Here is an 18,904-nt window from a genome sequence, read left to right as displayed (position 1 = left end):
AGAGATCTGGACCTCACTCATCAACAGCAGAGCATGCTCTCCCGGACCCCAGCATAGCCCAGTATGCTCTCTCAGACCTTTATCACAGCAGACCATGCTCTCCCCGACCTCATCCAGGCACCTGAGAGGCTTGGAAAGGAACAGCATGACTCTGAAGTCAATCTGGACTCTGACTTAACTCACTCAGAGAGGCCAGTGTCACTCGTATAGGACTCTGAGTGACAACGTTATAGAATGCCTGGGTCCACACACATTCTTCATCTATCGCCTCTTGGGGCAAGACAGCTCCCCCACAGGCAGAGGCAGCTGTCCATGCCCAGAACTCTCAGAAGCCAGGTAAACCACATCAAATATCAGAAAAGCCCACCAGGGAACAGGGAGCATGTCTGTCCCCTTGATTCCACCATCATGGTGCAGGTCACCAGAGGAATACCAAGCAATGCAAACCCACAGGCTGGACTGGACACACGGACACCCCACCCCACCCCACCCCATCCCACCATGCTCAGGACTAAAAAGAGGTTTAACTTTGCTACTTGAGTTACCTTTCCCTTCCTTTTTCTAATTGGCCCACTTTAAACAAGGCTCTGTGCTAAAGGAATTCTACAAGGAAAATCCAATTGGGACAAAAATACAGAAGTTAAACCAGGAATGAAGAGAGCCCTGGATTTGAACCGCAGTACTGCATTAAACTGGCACACCTATAATTGTGGCACTAGGGAAATATAGGCAGCAGGATAAGAAGTTCAAGGCCTTCCCTGACCATATAGTAAAGTAAAGGCTAGTGTAGGACCTACATGGACAGACAGATGGACGGACGGACCGATGGATATTCATTCTCAGGCTGCTTGTTCCAGGAAGACTTAGATTGGGCCCAGGCAGAAGAGAAGATGAACAGAGGCAACTCACACACCTGGGAATGGAATGGCCCAGAATAGAGAAACACATGCATGTTTTAGGAGACAGCAAACAGAACAGCTGGCTAAAAACGGAGCTTTCCAGCAGGCGAGATGTATTTATTGTTGAAAATTATTATAAAGCTGGAAAGGTGTATCGGGCTGGGTAGTGGTGGCACACACTTTTAATCCCAGCACTCGGGAGGCAGAGGCAGGCCGATCTCTGAGTGTGTAAATCAGCCTGGTCTACAAAGCAAGTTCCAGGACACCCAGGGGCCACACAGAATAGAGAAACCCTGCCTCAGACAAATACACACACACACACACACAGATTTCCCTAGATCACAGGACCACAGCCTGAGCTCTCAGTCCCTGCTGCTCTGACCACACCCACTGTTAAAGCCACCACTGATGAAGCAAGTACCACGTCTGAATTACAGGACGTGGAATCCAACCCTCACTACAGCGCATCCGCAAAGTGAGGATTCAGTTTCCACAGAGATGCAAAAGCCAGGAGACCCAAGGCCCAGGATGGGAAGCAGGAGCAGGCAGAAGCCACACAGGACGGAGGAGGCGGTGCTAAGATGGCTCGCAGGTAAGAGGCACCTGTCACCAAGCATGACAACCTGATCAACGTCCCTGCCAGCAGACACAGTGAAAGGAGGGAACGGATCCCAGTCAGTCGTCTTCTGACCTCCATGAGTGCATTGTGGCACATGCACGCATACGTCCACTTGAACTTGAGCGCACACACAAACAGATGTAAAAATAACAAGAACAAAAATCCCAGGTGTGGTCCTACTATCCTCTAATCCCAGCACTCTAGAGGCTGAGGCAAGAGAATCATGAGGTCCGGGCCAGGAAGGGCTACACGGTGAGCCAAGGGCCATCCTGGGAGCATGTAATAAGGCCCTGCTTAAAGGGGGGTATGTGGGGGACTCTGGTTCCCGACTTTAAGCCTTCTCTTCCTCCTCCACCATATTTATCACACCAGGGATCTTAAGGTTTAGAAAGCAACTCGGGTATTTACAGCATAATTACCCAAACTTCAAAAATGGTTGACTCCACAAACCTGGGCAGGCTAGGTCCCTAGCCCCAGCCTAGTTAACAGTGAGGTCTCCTTACAGCTTCAGTTAATGACACAGTTAAACAACAAGATGGGGAAATGTGCAGAGATCTATTAAAACTTCCTTGTCCCCTGAAGACATGCATCTGGGGCGGGCAGAGTCCCTGGATCTCACCAGAAGAGCAGGCGCCTCCGCTGAAATTGTTTACAGCGCACGGATAGGTTTCACACCAAGGCACATTTGGTGGAATGGATTTAAGGCTCTCATTAAAATGCTTCTTTGTGGAGATACCCCCAACTCCTTCCTATCCAACTCCCTGCTCACACAAACCCTCACCAGACACCCACCACTAGAGTATCACATCTTGAACATCAGAGTCCTCACAGAAAAAAACTGGCAGTTGAGTGTTGTTGAGGAAGGGTCATCTCCACCAGAACTTGCCTTTTTTCAGAAAGCTAAACCATAGCAGCAAATACTGCTAAGCTACATCCAGCACAGCCACACACACCAAATCCCACCAGCCAGCCCAGGAGGCCTGTGAGCTGGGGCTGCTTGCCCATATGGTTGGGCCCTCATCCTGGCTGTGTTTAAAAAAAAAAAAAAACTTACATACTTCCTCTGGGAGCAGATGTGGGACTTTGCCATGAGCAATCGCTACCACACACATGAGGAACCCACGGCAACTCCAGAAACACCAGCTTAGGAATTCCCAAGACTGGGTCTTTTAGGCTAAGCCTACCTCTTGTTTTATAACTGGGGGTGGGAGAGACTTTCATTCTCTGGCCCCTAGACCCTCAACAGCTGGTCAGGAAGATGACAACAGATAATTCTCTGCCCCTGACCTCCCGGCTAGCTAGAACTCTTAATAGGAACGGTTAAGTAAGTTCTTTTTAGGTTAAGGGCCAAGACAGTCCCCAGGGCAGAATGGCTCCCCAAAGAGGGCTATTTCCGCAGACCACCACTGGTAGTTTTGTCTTGGAAGGTTAAGGAGGAATCATGTGGTTCTTGCTGATTGGGACCAGCAGACTGGGCATTTGGGTAGCTTAGCGATTTCCGGTTAAGTCACTTACAACACCTTAGTTGTGACTGACTCTCAGGTGTGATCAGACAGGAAATAAAAGTCTGCAGGACAGGGTGCCCCTTGTTTGCCCTGGAGATGGGGGGGCCACACCCTCACCCAAGTGGAGAGGCCCTCCACGAAAGCCAGAGTTGAGCTCTTTTTTTGCCTTTCTGCCCTGAGGAAGAGAGAAAATCCATTCCTCCGAGAACACGGACAGGATGGAAATCCAGGAAACAGGAGAGCAAAGCCCGTCCGCACCTTGGCAAGCCGGCCATGCCCGATTTTGGCAGCGGCCTTCACTCATTAGTCACCACTACAGCCTGGGACCCTTCCACTCCCGGGATACGACCCTGGCACCGAGTGGGCTCAAGGCTCGGGCCTAGTTGGAGGAGGGGATGAGGCACCTCTCAGTCTAACCTGCCCTCACCCGTAGAGCCATCTGGGGTTCCAGCTTTGCCCCGGAACTTGCAGGGAGGCACCCGGGCGCGTCGGGCCGACATAGGTAACAAAGCTCCGCGCCAGGCGCGCCCCATGTCAGTTCGGTCGGGATCGGGAGCCAGGCCGGCCCCCCTCACCTGGGCTCCAAGGCCCAGGGCATTCCCGGGTGTCCGCACCCTCTCACGGGATGGGAGGGCTCTGCTCCTCCAAAAAGGAGCTCTCAGCAGAGACCGGGAGCCGGCGACTCCGGGCAACGCTCGAGCAAACTCTCGGGTCGGGCGGGGAGAACTCGCAGCAAACGCATCCCCGAGCCCCAGTGCACCGTGTCGCCACTGCATAGGGGGCGTCGTCAACCCCGAGTCCTCGAGCCCCCAGCGAGCCTCTCCACCTCCCCAACTGCCCAGCCCACCTCTCCAAGGCCCTTCCAGTCCTTGGGTCTCCCGCGCTTCCCAAAGCCCGGCTCGGACCCCCCCCCCCCCAGTCCTTGGGGGACTCACCGGCCAGCAGCGGCAGAAGCAGAGCTCTGAGCAGAGGCAGCTGGCGGGCTCCCATCCTGGCGGGCTGCAGACGAGCGGCGAAGTACAAGGCACTCGGCGAGCGGGCGCGCGGACCGGAGCGCGGGGGCCGCCGCAGCAGCTGCAGCCCGAGCCCGAGGCGTCCGGAGCTGGAGCCGCGCGCGCCCCGTACATCCAAGCCCTCGAGCGCGCCGCCGCCGCCAAGCCACGCCCCCGACGCCCCCTCCCCTCCGCCTGCACGGCGCCCCGCCCCCTACGCCCCCTTCCCGGCCGTCGAGGGGAGGAGCTGGCAGTTGAGGGAAGGATCTGGAGAGGGGTGGGGGGGGGTGGGACAGTGGAAGTCTCAGGGGAGTGCCGGAGACCTAGGTGTTGTTCCCACCGCCTAGTCTATCCACTGGAACGGGAGAGAACCAAAGTGACTCTCAGGACCCGTGGGCCCCTTAGGAAAGATGGTCTCTCTGAACCTACCTGGAGATCTGGAGCAATAGCTTGCCCAGTATTCTCCCGAGTTGGTGGAGTTAAGCAACCCAAAGTTCTGCAAGAGACAGACCAGCAGGGTGTCTCAGAAGAAGACAGGGAGGGCACAGCTGTGGTGCCCTGTGGAACAGATGTAGCCAGGGAGGGGGAGGGGCGTGCGTGACTGGAGTCAGCTTTGACACTGGACGAATCTGAACCCAAGGTAGAGGAGACACGGGGCTCCGAAAGCCAGTGAAAGCTATTAAACAGACATTCATCCCAAGTCCATCTCCAAGCAGTCTGGGCTGTGTCAGGGCATGGCCAAATCTCCAGCTGTGGGGAGGCCCAAAGCAGCCCTTGTTCCAGGCACCCTCCACCCCCAGCGCCACCACCCCCACATTCTTTCTTTGTTGTGAAAGCAGCAAGGGGTGTGGGAGGCGGGTCAGAAGAAGTCAAGCTTTAGAAGACGGGCCCCAGCTGCTGACAGGCCTCCAGGATATGCAAGAGAGGGTGGATAGCGCCTTGTCCCCCCTTCTGGCTCTGGAGGGCCCCCCAGGCCTGCTTAGACCTCCCTTCCCCCAAGCAGCTGGGAGGAGGGAAGGAAGCCACAGAGGGCCTCACAGGCAGGAGAAGTGGCGCCAGGACTCCAGGGTCCTGCCACATGGCCACCACATGTCCCTGACAACCCAGTCCACAGCACCTTCTTCTTGTGCGCCTCCTTCCCCATCCCCCAGATGCCTTCCCCAAGCCCTGCTAAAGACGGTACAGAGCGAAACCAGAAAGCCAAGAATTCAACAGTCCTGCTGCCCATCCACCATTGCCCTCATTCTCCTGGGAAGGGACCTAATAGTCATCAATCAAGACTCAAAACGCAAGGTGTTACCTGATTCGTTTATTACAGAAACAGTGAAATACATGGACCTGAAGTGTGGCAACAGAGGGTGAGAGAGGCCAGGGCAGGGCGGCTCAGCTGGCCAGCCCCAGCCCCAAACTGACGGAAAAGCCAACAGTAGGCGCATCCCTGAGGTGCATACCCACTTCCCCCACCTTGGGAGCCTCAATCTAGAGAACTCTAGAGGACTCTAGAGAGCATATTTTCCTGAGGGCCCTTCCGAAGAGGGTGGGGGGAGTTTCCCGGGGAAGGAGCCTAGACCCTAGAAGCAGCACTCCTCCACCTGAACCGCTCCCTCTTCACCATCCTATTGAGGTGGGGAAGAGACTGGAGCCATGGGGAATGCTGTGAGGGTTGTAGGGACCCAGCAGACTGGAAGAGGGAGTTGAATGTCAGCTGCTTGAAGAAAGGTCCACGGTGCTGGCACTGAGGCCCCGGGAAGTCTGAAAGAGAGATCACCAGCCACATTTCACTGGGAACTCCTGGAGTCTGTCTGTCTGTCCTGCAGAGGGACTGCACTGTCTGTGGATCAAGGATGGACTCTCTAACCTCAACCTAAGCTCTCGGGCCTTGCTTAGGCACAGTCTGCAGAGGAGCACGGGAGGAAACCCAAGAATGCTGGCCTGTACCATGAATGAGCTGATACCGGGGGTCACCGCGTTGAAATAGCATTGCTGTTTTCTCTGAGGGAGACTTCATTCTGTTGGTGTTCTTATTTCCTCACTAAGACCTCAGGGGAAGGGTACATGACTCGGCCAGCAACGCTAAGTCATTCTGGAATTATTACCAGTTTACAGAGCATCAGTAGCCAGTACTCTCCTGATTAATTCTGACTGAATTGTCTGGCTAGAAACTCTCCTCTCTGTCTGTCTATCAGTCTGTGTCTCCCTCTTCTCTCTTTCTTTAGAGACAGAGTTTCTCTGTGTAGCCCTAGCTGTGCTGAACTCTGTAGACCAGACTGGCTTCTGCCTCCCTCTGCCTCCCCAGCACTGGGATTAGAGGTGTGCCGACCGCCGCCATTGTCTCTCATGCCTAGCACCCATACCATGCTGTCAGCCTGACTCCGGAAGGGCCCCAGTCTCCCAGACCACCTTCATTATGGTGAGTCTTTCACCTTCCCAGCTGCCCCCGGCTGCCTTCGGGAGTCCCTCCTCCCTCAGCCCGCTCACCTGGAGGGGGGCTGCATTGGGTTGGTTCAGGTAGTTCAGCGAGGCTGCCCGCTTCATGTTGCTGCTACAAGGGAGAACGAGAGAACTGAGGCCAGCCCAGTGTTCCTCGGTGTAGGACACTTTTAGGACATTTCTCCAGCGCCAAGAGGCCTGCGGCCTGCTTTGTCCTATCGCGACCTTGCTGCATACCTGGAAGGCCGAGGCTCAGTGCCTTGGAGCTTCCTCACCAGGAGCTCACTGCTTCTACGAAGCACATCCCGGATCTTGCCCAGAGAGCCACTCCTCTGGAGGGTGCCACTGCCATCCTATAGGGCAGAGAGAGGCATTGGGAGCTCAAGGGCTCCATGTCACCCAGCTTCTAAGTCTGTTCTGGCCACTTACTCTGCACATGTCCCCGTCCCTGAAGCCCAGTGACTGAAAACAATGCCTTGTCAAGAGCACATCCCCAGGGACAGGCTTGACAGGATGGGCTAACTGGTGAGACTACGCGACTGATACCTTGTACCAACTTGGAGAAAGATAACCTCGGAGTTTCTCGGTGCCCAGCAAGACAGGGCAGGGCAGGGCAATGAGCAGACTTACCCCTGACCACTCCACAGCCACTGACCCATCTTCACCTCCCTCGAACTTCACACTGTCTCCAGGGCCCTCCTGCATGGTCTTTCTACCATCACCTTCCCCCAGCAGCTCGGCCACCTTGGTCTGACTGATGGGGTCAGTACCCTGGAGAAAAGAGGAGGAGATGCTAGGAACAGGGCCCACCCGCAGAGACACTGGCTGCTCTTCCAGAGGACGAGGTCAGTTCCCAGCACCGAAGGGCAGCTCACAAGTTACAAGGCCTGTAACTCCAGAGCTAGAGATCCAGTGCCCTCTTCTGACCTCAGTGAGCACTGCATGCATGCGGTACACAGATGTGCAGGCAATATAACACACACACACACACACACACACACACACACACACACACACACACACACACAACATTTCTAAAACAACGAGTACTGAGAAAGAAGACTGGGATTAGGGGCATTTCAGGGGTGACCTAGAAGAGACCTCATGCAATGGAAACTCTCTGGAATCTATGAGGGTCACCCAGCAAAGACTCCCAGTATTGGAAGGTAGAGACAAAGACAGTGAAGGGCCTGGGACACCAACCTGGCCACAGAATCTTCTACCACAGTCTGTCCTGCCTACAGGATGCGCTGGGGCAAAGATGGTGCAGAACTTGTGGGAGTGGCCAGCCAATGACTGGTCCACACTGAGACCCACGCTATGAGTGGGAGCCCACACCTGACACTGCCTGGAGATCTAGGAGGAGCCAGAGGGGTTAAGGGCAGCACAAGGACATGGCTCATAGAATCAACTACCCAGGGCTCACAGGGCCTCACAGAGACTGAAGCGACCATCAGGGAGCCTGTGTGGTTCTGAGCTGGGCCCTCTACACACATTACGGTTGTACAGCTTGTTGTTCTTATGGGGCTCCTAACAGTGGGAGAGACGCTATCTCTGACTTTTTCCCTCATCCTGCCTTGCCTCGTCCAACCCTGATCTGGGGGGTCTGTGCCCCGTGTTTGGTATATCCCTGGGAGGCCTGCTCTTTTCTGAAGGGAAATGGAGGAGGAGAGGGAGGACAGGAGACTACAGATGGGATGTAATATAAGAGAGGAATAAATTAAGAAAGAAAAGTAGAAGGAAGGAGCTGGGCCCTCACAGTCCCTAAGTCCAGGATGTGGCTCTTGCAGCTCTCAGCCTGTTCTGTGAGCAGCCACTGAGGGCAGATCCCCTCCTTACTATGCACCTCACTAAACAACTGGGCGATCTCCTTTGTGTGGTCCCAGTACACCTTACACAGACTTCTGTGGAGTAACTATGGCCACTTTTAAGTCAGCTCAGACCTGCAATTGGAGAAGTTCTGACTTGGGCCTCTCCTCAACCCCACCTGCTTCGTGCAGGTGAGTGGGAAGGGCCGCCCTTCCGTAGCTCTGTCTAGTGAACTGGTTGCACTCTGTGAGACAGCAGCAGTTTCTTTCTGACAAAGTCTCACGACACTTTGCCAGCTTGACTAGACTGACTGGCCAGCAAACCCTAAGATCCTGTGTCTCTGTCCACGCAGTCTCATTATCGTGTGTGATGGGAAAGAAACGCATGCGCTGTACAATGGGTGTGCAGGTCAGAAGACGACTCTGTGCAGTCTGTTCTCTGCCTCCACTTTTGTGTGGGTTCCGGGGATAGAACTCGGGTCATCAGGCCTGCACGGCAAGCACCTTTACCCGCGGAGCTGTCTTATCAGCCCTGGTTTGGATTTTGAGATAAGGCCTTACTCTGTAGCTTAAGCTACACAAAGCCCAGGCTCGCCTCAGACTCAGTACTATTCTGCCTCAGCCTCCTGAGTGCTGGGATTAGAAGCCACCACACCACCTATGAAAGAAATCTCATATCTGTGCCCAGACAAAGGGACAGTTTGGAGTAAGAACTTTCTTTAAACCACCACAGCCATGAGACTAGGTCCCCTCTCGGCACTTGCACAAGACACCCAAGTAGTCCCTTGTCCCTTGTCCCCAGCCCTTCTTTCTTGTCCCTCCGATCTGGACTTCTATTTTCCTTTGGGACGGGGTCTTCTTCTTACGATGTATTTACTGGCTGGGCAGTGGTGTGCACACCTTTCGTCCTAGCACTGGAAACAGGCGGGCAGGTGGATCTCAGTTCAAGGCTGATCTACGGATCGAGTTCCAGAGTCTACAGAGCCAGGGATACACACAGAAACCCTGTCTCTGAGACAGAACTGTATTCACCTTGTTCCCTGTGTGTGCCTGGGTGATGTGTGCATCGCATGCATGCAGAACCCACGGAGCCAGAGGCCATTGGATCCTCCGGCCCTGAGCGGGGAGGCAGCAATGAGCTGCTTGAGGTGGGTGCTAGGAACTGAACCTGGGTTCTGGCCAACAGCAGCAAGGGCTCCTAAGTACTGAGCTAGCCATCCCTGATCCAGGATCTTAGTAAAGACCAAGGCTAGCCCAGAACTCCCTCCTACCTCCGCCTCCCAAGCGCCAGGATGAGACACACCATTGCCCTGAGGCGTGGGCTCCTGACCTGTTTCCTGGAGCGCAGGGCACACTCCTCCAAGGTCTCAGCTGCCTCCAGCTTTCCCTGGCGCCTGTACAGAGCCCCTAGGTTCCTCAGCGTCGTGTTCACCGTGGGGCTGCAGGGAGAAGGATAAGGAAATGGGGTGAGAGCACAGCCCAGTAGCAGAACACTTGCCAAGCACACACGGGCCCTGCATACATTAAATACTACAAAACAGAATGGAAAAGGACAGGAGGGGGCAGAGAAAGGACTCAGAGGAAGTGGGGAGGAAGAAGGCTCTGGGATCAGGAGGCTGGACCGAGGAGCCTCAGAGACTCCACCTCTGACCTCTGGCAGCTCACCTGCTCACTCTGCAGGCCTTGTACCACCCTCCGTACTCTGCATAGGGTGTGCCGCTCTCACGGGACCGGCTCTGGGGATGAGAAGAGAAAGATGCTAGGAGGCAGGTAGGCATGGGCTAGGGTGCAGACTGGCTCAGGAAAGGCGCTGTGCACTGAGGGTCAGGCAAGGGAGTGAGTAGCTAAGGTAAGACAGGCTGAAGCCCGAGGACCTGGGAGCAGCCAGCTCAGGATGGCCCGACTCACCCTGCTCATCTCCTCCCGCTCCTCAGCGTGCATCCATATGGGCTTGTGGTCATCTGAGGATGAGACACTGTGTCAGGAGGTAAGAGAGCAGACCTGGACACTATCTGGGGAGCCAACAAGGCTGGACTGAAGGGGTTTGGGGTGCCCAGTGCGGCCCTGCTCTCAGACCTGACACTCACCATCCACAGATCCGAACTCCTGCACGTGGGCACGGGTCAGGATCTCTTTATACAGAGTCTCAGCCTCAGAGTACTTGCCCTGCTTTAGGTAGCAGGAAGCCTAGGAGACAGCAACAGACACCCAGGAGCAAGAGATGGAAGGAGGCGGGTCTCAGGCAGACACAGGCAGCTCCACTTCTTGGCATCTGTCCCCAGAGACCCTACTCATTCAGCCTGTTCTGGCTGCGGGGGTTAAAGTGGCTGCAGATGGGAGCCTTGGGCAGCAGAATGAAGCAGACCCTTCATCCTCAGAGGCAGCCCTAGAGACAGGCGCTGAGTTGGCCAAGGAGTAAACTCCATCCTGATGCTTTCTGAGTCCAGGACCCACATGGGAGGCCTTCCCCACCCGCTCCTTCCACCCTCCTGTCTCTTCCTTACCAGGTTATTCTTGGTCCGAGCTACGTTAGGGTTGTCCGGCCCTAGCTGGCGCTCATAGATAGCTAGTGCCCGCTGATAATAGCGCTCCACGGCCTCGTACTTGCCCTGGTTTTGACATAGGAGGGCCAAGTTGTTCAGCTGCTTTGCCACATCCGGGTGGTCGGTGCCCAAGACCTGAGAAAGAGCGAAAGAGCAGACGGATGACCATGATTCTGTGAGTACGTGCACATGAGGAGGAGGGGGAGGGAAGTAGGAAGACGAGGAGAAGTCCATCAAGGGGAGGAGAGGAGGGAAGGGCAGGCACCTTCTCTCGGATCTCCAGTGCCCGCTGGCACAGCGGCTCTGCTTCCTTGTATTTGCCCCGCTTGCCATACAGCACGGCCAGATTGTTGAGCGTGGCAGCCACCTGCAACGGAAGGCCAGCCCCCATCACACACCGGTTCTGCAAAGGCTGAGGCTCCAGATGGCTCAGCAGGGAAAATGCTTGTTGCCAAGCCTGTGGACCTAAATTCACAAGGCGCAGAGAGAACCAACTCCAGCAAGCTCTGGATAACTCTGGTCAGCTCCTCTGACCTCTGGATAACTCCCTGCCTTGGCCACCCCGCCACATAATAACTTCAAAAGGGATGTGGACAGACAGAGACATTGTACCACGAGAGCCAAAGTCTGGAAAGATAAACTATGAACAGAATGGCTTAAGTTCTAGGCGGTGAGGGTATCGCCCTCTAGAGGGACTGGGAAAAATTTCTGATGGTGGTTTCTCTCTTGCTGCAGTCCCATGCGTTTAGCCAGGGAAAGCCAAAGAGCCATGGGTACTGTGCACGTGTTAGACTCAGACTCGGGAGACTCTGGGACACCATGCTGCTCCTGTGAGCAAGGGGCAGAAGCATGGGCATCACTGGTAAGAGGTCAACGCCCTGGGGCTGCTGAGCTGCGGTCTCCCTGCCTACCTCATATGACGTCACAGGGAACTGTTCTCTCAAGGTCACCTCCTTTCCGGAGCTGTCATCACTCATTTTCTCAACGTGGACAACCCATCCAATGCTTGGCACTCTGTCCCTACTCAAAGCTGTGTTCTAGAACTTGACCTTTTTAAAATGTGTGTGTCTACATGTGGGAACGTACACATGAATACATGTACCATGGGAGACCAGAGGCGCCAGATGTGGTCAGAGTACTTTATATACATGCTGGAGAGATGTCTCAGAGGCTCTGTGCACTGGCTGCTCTTCCAGCGGTCCTACATTTAATTCCCGGCACCCATATACGGTGCTCTCTTCTGGCCTCTATAGGTGCTGTACACACACGTGCTACACAGATATACATGCCAGAAAACTACCCAGACGCATAAAAAGAAATAGAGGGAAAAGGACTTTTTGAAAGAAAACGTCTCAATTAAACCTGTCATTTTGTACAATTACTAAACATTAATATAAAATGCAAGCAACATAAAAAGGAGTCCCTGGGCCTCAGAGAACTGAGAACCACTGAGTTCACTGGACAGAGCCTGAAAGCTCTTAAGCCTCCTTCCTAAGCATGTGGTGAGTGGTGAGAGCAGCACACGGAGGACCGAGAGGCCAAGACAGCAGAGACAGAGGGGAGGGAGTGGGTGGGATACTGACGGCTGGGTGGTCCCGGCCCAGGGTGCTCTCCCGGATGCTGAGGGCATCGTTCAGCAGATGAGCAGCCTCCTTGTATTTATTCTGGTCCCTGAAAAGCAGCGGAAAGGATGGGCATCAGCATGAACTCTGTCCCCATACCTTCTCCTTCCTCACTTCCTTCCAGAGAATGAGAGAACAGAGGCACACTGAGAGACTGGGGACCCCTGATGTCAGGAAGCTTGTTAGGACAGGACGAAAGCCCCAACACACCAGGCTGCAGACACTGCCATCTCAAGAGGAAGCCACAAACAGAATGAGACACTACACACTCTCTCCAGAGAGCCTGAGAGATGAGTATTCTCTGAGGTGGGGGCTTCAGGATCAGAGAAAGTGAGGGTTCCAGTGTGGAGGACAAACCCTTGCAAGGTATACCTGGGAGGCCCAGGAGAGAAGAGAGGAAGGTAGGATGTGAGCTGCAATAGACAACGGAGGACGGTGGCACTCACCGATACACCAAAGCCAGGATGTTGAGCATAGTAGCCACGTCAGGGTGACCTCGGCCAGATGTGCGCTCCAGGTCCTCTAGCGCTTGCTTGCAGAGTGGCACAGCCACCTCATAGCGACCCTGAGCTGCATACTGGATGACCAGGTTGTGCAGGGTCCGCAACCTTGCTGGGATCTCATATCCACCCTGCTGGGCCGCTGCAGCACCCTGACCACGGGACACTAACTCATCCCAAAAGAGACAGGGCATTTCCTCAGAGGACTCCTCCTTTTCCCTTGCTGCCTGCCCTCCCCTCTGCCCGCCCTTTCTCTTGGCTGCTCCTTGCCAGGTTCTCAAAGGAGACTCCGCCCCACAGCAATTCCCTTAACCACACCCTTGCACCAATGCCCCCCACAATCCTATCTATTCTCTTAGTAAATCACTCAACTAACATTTGCTAGGGGTGTCCAGCAAAGCAAAAATACAAAAGGCTTGAGGAATGCATGCGGCTCCAGCCCGGGGTTATTTTCTGCTAGACTGTGAACTCACAAGTGGGACCAGCATCCCTTTCATCTTGGTAACCCTAGTGCACAGCACACTCATTAAATGCTGATGGGTACCGGGGAGGGAAGGAACCCAGTCTCCAAAGGAAGTGGAGAACTTATCTCTGGATGTGGAGATCCTACTCAGACTGGGCCATAGCTTGAAGCAGCTTCCTGCTGCCCTCACCCTGCAGCCCCACAGGCAGACTCACAGTCGTTGCTGGAGTCCTCCTCCTCCTCATTGGGGAAGAGGTCATCCAGGGAATCTTTGCTAGCATCTCCCTCCTTCTCCTCCTGAAAGGAAAGGGACAGCAATGCCAGACCCCAGTGGCCTCATCAGGCTTCTTCTAAGCCACAAAATCACCAAGCAATGGGCCTGAAGGCTTCTGCCCCTGGAACAGACCAGCAGCTGACCCAGTCATGCACGGGTCCCTGGATGTGAAAGCCAGGGATGTCCCAGACAAAATCGCTCAACTCTATTTCTCATCCATAAAGGTCTCTCTCTAACACCCTATTCTCCCTCTCTCAGATACTCACCTCTCATAATTATAGCCATGGCGGTCCTTGTGCACTTACACTGATTATATGTCTATCCTGTCTCTCCTGAGGGGAAGGAGTATGTCTGTGCTCACTGACACGTACCCCAAGTGTCTAGCTCTGCCTTGGGCTGACTATTCCCTTTGGTCAGCGTGGGATTAGGGAAAATGTACTTTTCTTCTTCAGGCTTGCCTATGTGTCCCAGGCAAATTATCTCTTCACCGTCTATGGGCAGAATAGCACTCCAGCCCTGGAGTCTTTTCTGTACCTGACCTCCTCTCTGAAGGCTTCTGACCATGCCAGCCCTCAGGGACCTATGCACGTGGCAGTCCCTGTACTGTGGCTGAGCCATGTCCACACTGTGTGCTTGCTGCTTCGTTCAGTCACATCCGAGCCTCCTGTGTGAGCCCAGTTCTGCAGACATTACAGGCCTGAGAAGACAGGGACTTTTCCTAGTCTCCTCCTCTCTTCACTCATAGGACATAGGGATACATAAACGCCAGCTCCGGGGCTGAATTTCACGGAGCTTGAGAGAAGACTGTAGGGGAGTCTCTTACTAAAGTGGGCTGTGCTCTCCCTAACTGTAGGCCTTAGGATTCTGGGTTCGAGCTGTCTGACTGTCTGTCTTGTTCCACATAATGTTAGCTGTGAGAACAAGAACTGTCGGCCCACTCTCCAGGGGAGTACACATGAGACTTAAGTCGATGGAACAAGTCAAGATCGTCCCCTGACCCCTGTTATCTGGAGCTGGTACCAAGGCTGAAAATAAAGTCCTTCCAAGTGGGAACGCGAAAGGCATGGACGTTCACTGCGGGACAGTGGGACGCTTGCCCTGCCTTCAGTCCCAGCAAACGCTGGCTCACACACTCACCATGCTGTGCCCGTCCTCGTCATACTGGCGCAGCTGCCTTAAGAACTCCAGGTGCTTCTTCTCTTCCTCCAGCTGGGCCACAGCCTGCTCGCTGCGCTGCAGCCGCTGCTGAGTGCCCGCCAGCTCATCGCGGAGCCACTGATTCTCCTGGCAGAGCCGCCGTACTTGGGCCCGCAGCTTCTGCTTCTCAGACTCCACTGTGCTCAGGTGGCTAGCCAGAGCCAGCATCACCTAGGTGGGACATCATATGAGCTCCAGGCTTTTGGGAAAGAGCATCCGGGGGACAGGTGGCCTCCAGGAGATGACGGAGAGGAAGCAACAAGCAGGAGTGAGTGGCAAGAACTCTACCATGAACAGGTTCACAGGAGGCTGGAGCAGTGGTTCGCAACCTTCCTAATCCTGTAACCCTTTAATGCAGTTCCTCAAGTCGTGGTGACCCCCAACCATAAGATTATTTCATTGCTATTTCATAACTAATATTGCCACGTTATGAATCATAATATCTGATATGCAGGATGTCTGATATGTGACCCTTGTGAAAGGGTCACTTGACCTCCAAAGGGTTACAACCCACAGGTTGAGAAATACTGGCTGAAGAGATGTCTCAGAGATTAAGAGCACTGGTTGCTCTTCCTGAGGGTCTGGCTTCAATTCTTAGCACCATGTTGGCTCACAGCCACCTGTAACTCCAGTCCAGAGGATCCAATGGCCTCTTCTGGCCTCTGCACATACTACATTACAGGTAGCATATACTCATAGATGCAGACAAAACACCTGTATATATAAAATAAATGAATGGAATTAAAAAAGAGAGATACTCGGGCTGGAGCGATGGATCAGAGGCTCAGAGCACTGACTGCTCTTCCAGAGGTCCTGAGTTCAATTCCCAGCACCCACATGGTGCCTCACGACCATCTGTAATGGGATCTGATGCTGTCTTCTGGTGTATCTGAAGACAGTGACGGTATACTCATATACATAAAATAAATAACTATAGTAAGAGCACCAGTGGAAGGGGAAGCCCTGGGTCCTGCTAAGACTGAACCCCCAGTGAACTAGATTGTTGCGGGGAGGGCGGCAATGGGGGAGGATGGGAAGGGGGAACACCCATAAAGAAGGGGAGGGAGGGATTAGGGGATGTTTGTTGGGGATTTAGAAACCTTGAAAGGGAATCCAAAAAAAAAACAAAAAAAAAAAAAAAAAAAAAAAAGAAATGTACATAAGAAATACTCAAGTTAATAAAAAAAATAAATAAATAAATAAATAAATAAATAAATAAATCCATAAATGAATGAACGGAATTAAATACATAAACTAACCCCAGCTGCCAGCACGCCTATCGTTTTCATCAGCTGCCAAACTGCCAGTTCCTACCTAGACAGCAGCAGCCTCTCCCAGGCCTCCCCGTCTCTGTTAGTCTCTAGTTCTACTCTCTCCCAGGCTGAGTCCCATCCCTTCTCAGACGTCCCAACAGCTCCCACCTCTCTCAACAGACAAGCAAAAAACCCCAAGACAGCCTGCCGGCTCCACACTATCTGCGGATGTCTCTGATGGCATCCCTCCTCCTCCAGAACTATCTACTGTGTCCCCTCACTCACTGTGTCCCCTGTAGAAAGCCACCCCAGCCCTGCAAATCACTAAATTCACCCCAGGCTCCACGCAAAGCCTTTGCACCTGTCCTACCTGCTTGGAACCCTTTAAACCATGACTTCCTTTTTCACCCTCAAACCTCTGCTCAAACCTTTTGAGTGAGGTTATTTTATGACCAATCTGTGTGAAAATGCATCCTCTTCCTACTTCCCTCCTTTCATTTATTTTATGTCTATGACTACATTCTCTTCAGACATACCAGAAGAGGGCATCGGATCCCATTACAGATGGTTGTGAGCCACCATTGCTGGGAATTGAACTCAGGACCTCTGGAAGAGCAGCCAGCGCCATCTCTCCAGCTCCTTCCCGCCTGTCTTTGTCTTTGTTCTGTCCTCAGCAATGATTACTCTGGCACAGTAAATCATTTACTTATGGACCTGTGTTCTAGCTATCCCCCCAGCTATAATATCAGCTCAGAGAGGAATTACTCAGTGTTGTTCTGTAATGCACCACCAGCATTCACAAGACTTGACACACAGTAGTCACTTAATGAATATTTAATGAATTAACAAATCCAAGTTTCTAGGACAAGGTGACCCCAAACTTGCATCAGATAACTGGAACACTTGGCATCACCCCTGATTCTTACCTGGGCCTCGCTGAGTCCCAGCTCAATGTTCTCCATAGACCGTCGCAGCTGCCGGGCTTTCTCATGCACCAGTCCTTCCTCATGGCCTCCCTGTTGCAGACACTCGATGGTGTGGGACAGGCTCTGTAGCACAGCCTGGTGCTCACTGTGTAGGGACTCCAGCCCTTGGCTCACCAACCTGGTACTGCCCAAGATCTCCTCTTGACTGAGCCGGTGCCCTGCAGGCTCATCCCGCTGCCCCAACACCAGGCCTGACATCCTCGGCTAAAGAGAAACCACAGAGTTCAGGTGGAAAAGACGAAAGACACAATGTTAGAGACTGGCGGGCATCCACGCGAAGGGAAGAGGATGGGAGACCCCCGTGACTAAGCTGACGAAAGGGCCTAGGTAAAGAGGAGGAAATTCCACCGCACTAACCATAAAAGTAAGGTGAGGGAGAGGAATGAACTTCGATAAAGATCTGTAGAGCAATCGGGCGGACTTAGAGCTAGAGGAATTTAGGACTTGGCAATTGGAGAGAGAGCATGGGTTAGGAAAAGGAAGCAGGGGATGTGAAGCACTGTAAGGATCACAGAGGACGGGTGGAAGAGCTGTGCAGAAAGCACTGTCTCAATATAAAGGGGAAGGACCCAAGCTTAGGAAAGGAGGGGGAGAGGAAACAGCAGTGGTTATTACAGAGCTTGGAAGGCTGAAGGTCTTCAGACTGCATCAGCAAGGGACTAAGCCCAGCACCTCCCGACCTGCTAAACTCCTTTCCAACTAACTTTCCCACCCCACCCCACCCCCAGAATTCAGACTGTCTTCCTACTTCCTCCAAACTCATTTCCGAAGTCTCCTTACCTGTGTACAGAGCAGAAGCCCTTGGTTTCAGGCGGCTCCCAGGCCAGAGCCCGGAAGAAACTCTGACCTGCAACTAAGGATTTAGAAGGATTTGTACTGCCCAAAGTCCAGAAGTCCGGCAGTCCCACCCCTTCTCTGTCACCACCTCACAGCCTCCCAGAGGACCTGGCACAGAGCCCCACCCAGGACAAACACCCTCCCTCCTTCAGCCTACAGGTTCTTCAGAGACTCGTACTAATGTCCCTTCTTCCTCAATCTCCTCGTTCTAGCTCTGAGGAGTTACTTTCTCCCAATAAGGGAAAGAAAGACCGATTTAATCTGAGACCTGAAGCAAGGGGTGTGGTGTGCCTGTTAAAGGGAGACCTGGTTAAGGATTCCCGACTGGATTACCGCAATAGCCGCCTTTCATGGCTTTGTCTGACATAATCACCTAACAGGCACCTTAAGTTGCCTCTCAAGTGCCGGATGGTCCAGGGAAGCGTAGCAGATCTGCTATGCACAGTGGGGTCATAGAGAAAGGCGCTGAGCGCAGGCTACCCAAGCCTGGGGGCCTACAATCAGGAGTGTCTAAGGGTCCTAACTTGCCCTGAGAGCCGAGGGTGAGAACAGAAGTAAGATCTTCAAGGGCTGAGGGGAGGAAGGTGGAAGTGAGGGCAGAGTCGCTGACCAAGACCCGACAGCGGACAAGCTCGAGGTCACGGAGTCAGGGGTTCCCACAGGGGGCGGGGCAGGTTGTCCTACTGTCTGTCTGGACGCCGAGGGGCGGGGAAGAATCGCGGGGGGCGGAGTTTTTGAGTCAGTCTGAAGTTTTGTGAGGTTAGTAGGAAGTGACTTACTCATTTGTCCCAGAATGTGGGAATAAGAGTTAGTGTAATCTTAATTCTCAGCCCCAGGGGTACTCCCAAAGACTCACCTGCAGTCTGCTGGTCCGGCTGCCGCCTTCGTGGGTACTGCCCCTTTAAATATATCATGGCTGCCGCTCGAGGCAATTGTTTTGACGGCTCTGAGGGGCGGGGACTGTCTTCCATCATGT

General features: G+C 53.7%; 2 protein-coding genes across 3 annotated transcripts in view; both read right to left on the bottom strand.

The window, feature by feature from the left end:
• The window catches only part of Ptk7 (protein tyrosine kinase 7 (inactive)), a 67,790-nt gene extending 62,631 nt beyond the window's left edge, over window positions 1-5,159 (bottom strand). The window contains exons 1-3 of the mRNA XM_032899693.1: window positions 5,133-5,159; window positions 3,959-4,282; window positions 3,451-3,793 (exon numbers count right to left, since the gene is read on the bottom strand). Coding sequence (XP_032755584.1) covers window positions 3,451-3,793; window positions 3,959-4,282; window positions 5,133-5,159 — 694 coding nt within the window. The remainder of the gene's footprint in view (window positions 1-3,450; window positions 3,794-3,958; window positions 4,283-5,132) is intronic.
• Window positions 5,160-5,304: 145 nt separating this feature from the next.
• Klc4 (kinesin light chain 4) lies at window positions 5,305-18,874 on the bottom strand. Of its 2 annotated transcripts, none has more exons than XM_032900618.1 (17): window positions 18,785-18,874; window positions 17,872-17,944; window positions 17,032-17,295; window positions 14,793-15,023; window positions 13,597-13,678; window positions 12,865-13,084; window positions 12,380-12,467; window positions 11,062-11,163; window positions 10,758-10,931; window positions 10,341-10,440; window positions 10,162-10,214; window positions 9,919-9,989; window positions 9,584-9,692; window positions 7,076-7,216; window positions 6,683-6,798; window positions 6,494-6,557; window positions 5,305-5,767 (listed from the first exon to the last, which is right to left on the bottom strand). In XM_032900618.1, exons 3-17 carry the CDS (start codon window positions 17,287-17,289, stop codon window positions 5,717-5,719), a joined length of 1,860 nt encoding a protein of 619 aa, XP_032756509.1. In that variant the 5' UTR covers window positions 17,290-17,295; window positions 17,872-17,944; window positions 18,785-18,874; the 3' UTR covers window positions 5,305-5,716. The 2 variants fall into 2 exon arrangements, with proteins under 2 accessions (XP_032756509.1, XP_032756510.1); XM_032900619.1 differs by lacking the exon at window positions 18,785-18,874 and adding an exon at window positions 18,313-18,544.
• Window positions 18,875-18,904: the final 30 nt, after the last annotated feature.

The sequence above is a fragment of the Rattus rattus genome, chromosome 4, assembly GCF_011064425.1.
Source record: "Rattus rattus isolate New Zealand chromosome 4, Rrattus_CSIRO_v1, whole genome shotgun sequence".
Lineage (NCBI taxonomy): Eukaryota > Metazoa > Chordata > Mammalia > Rodentia > Muridae > Rattus > Rattus rattus.
The sequence above is the reverse complement of the archived record's forward strand: the minus strand, read 5'-3'. Positions and strand labels throughout refer to the sequence as shown.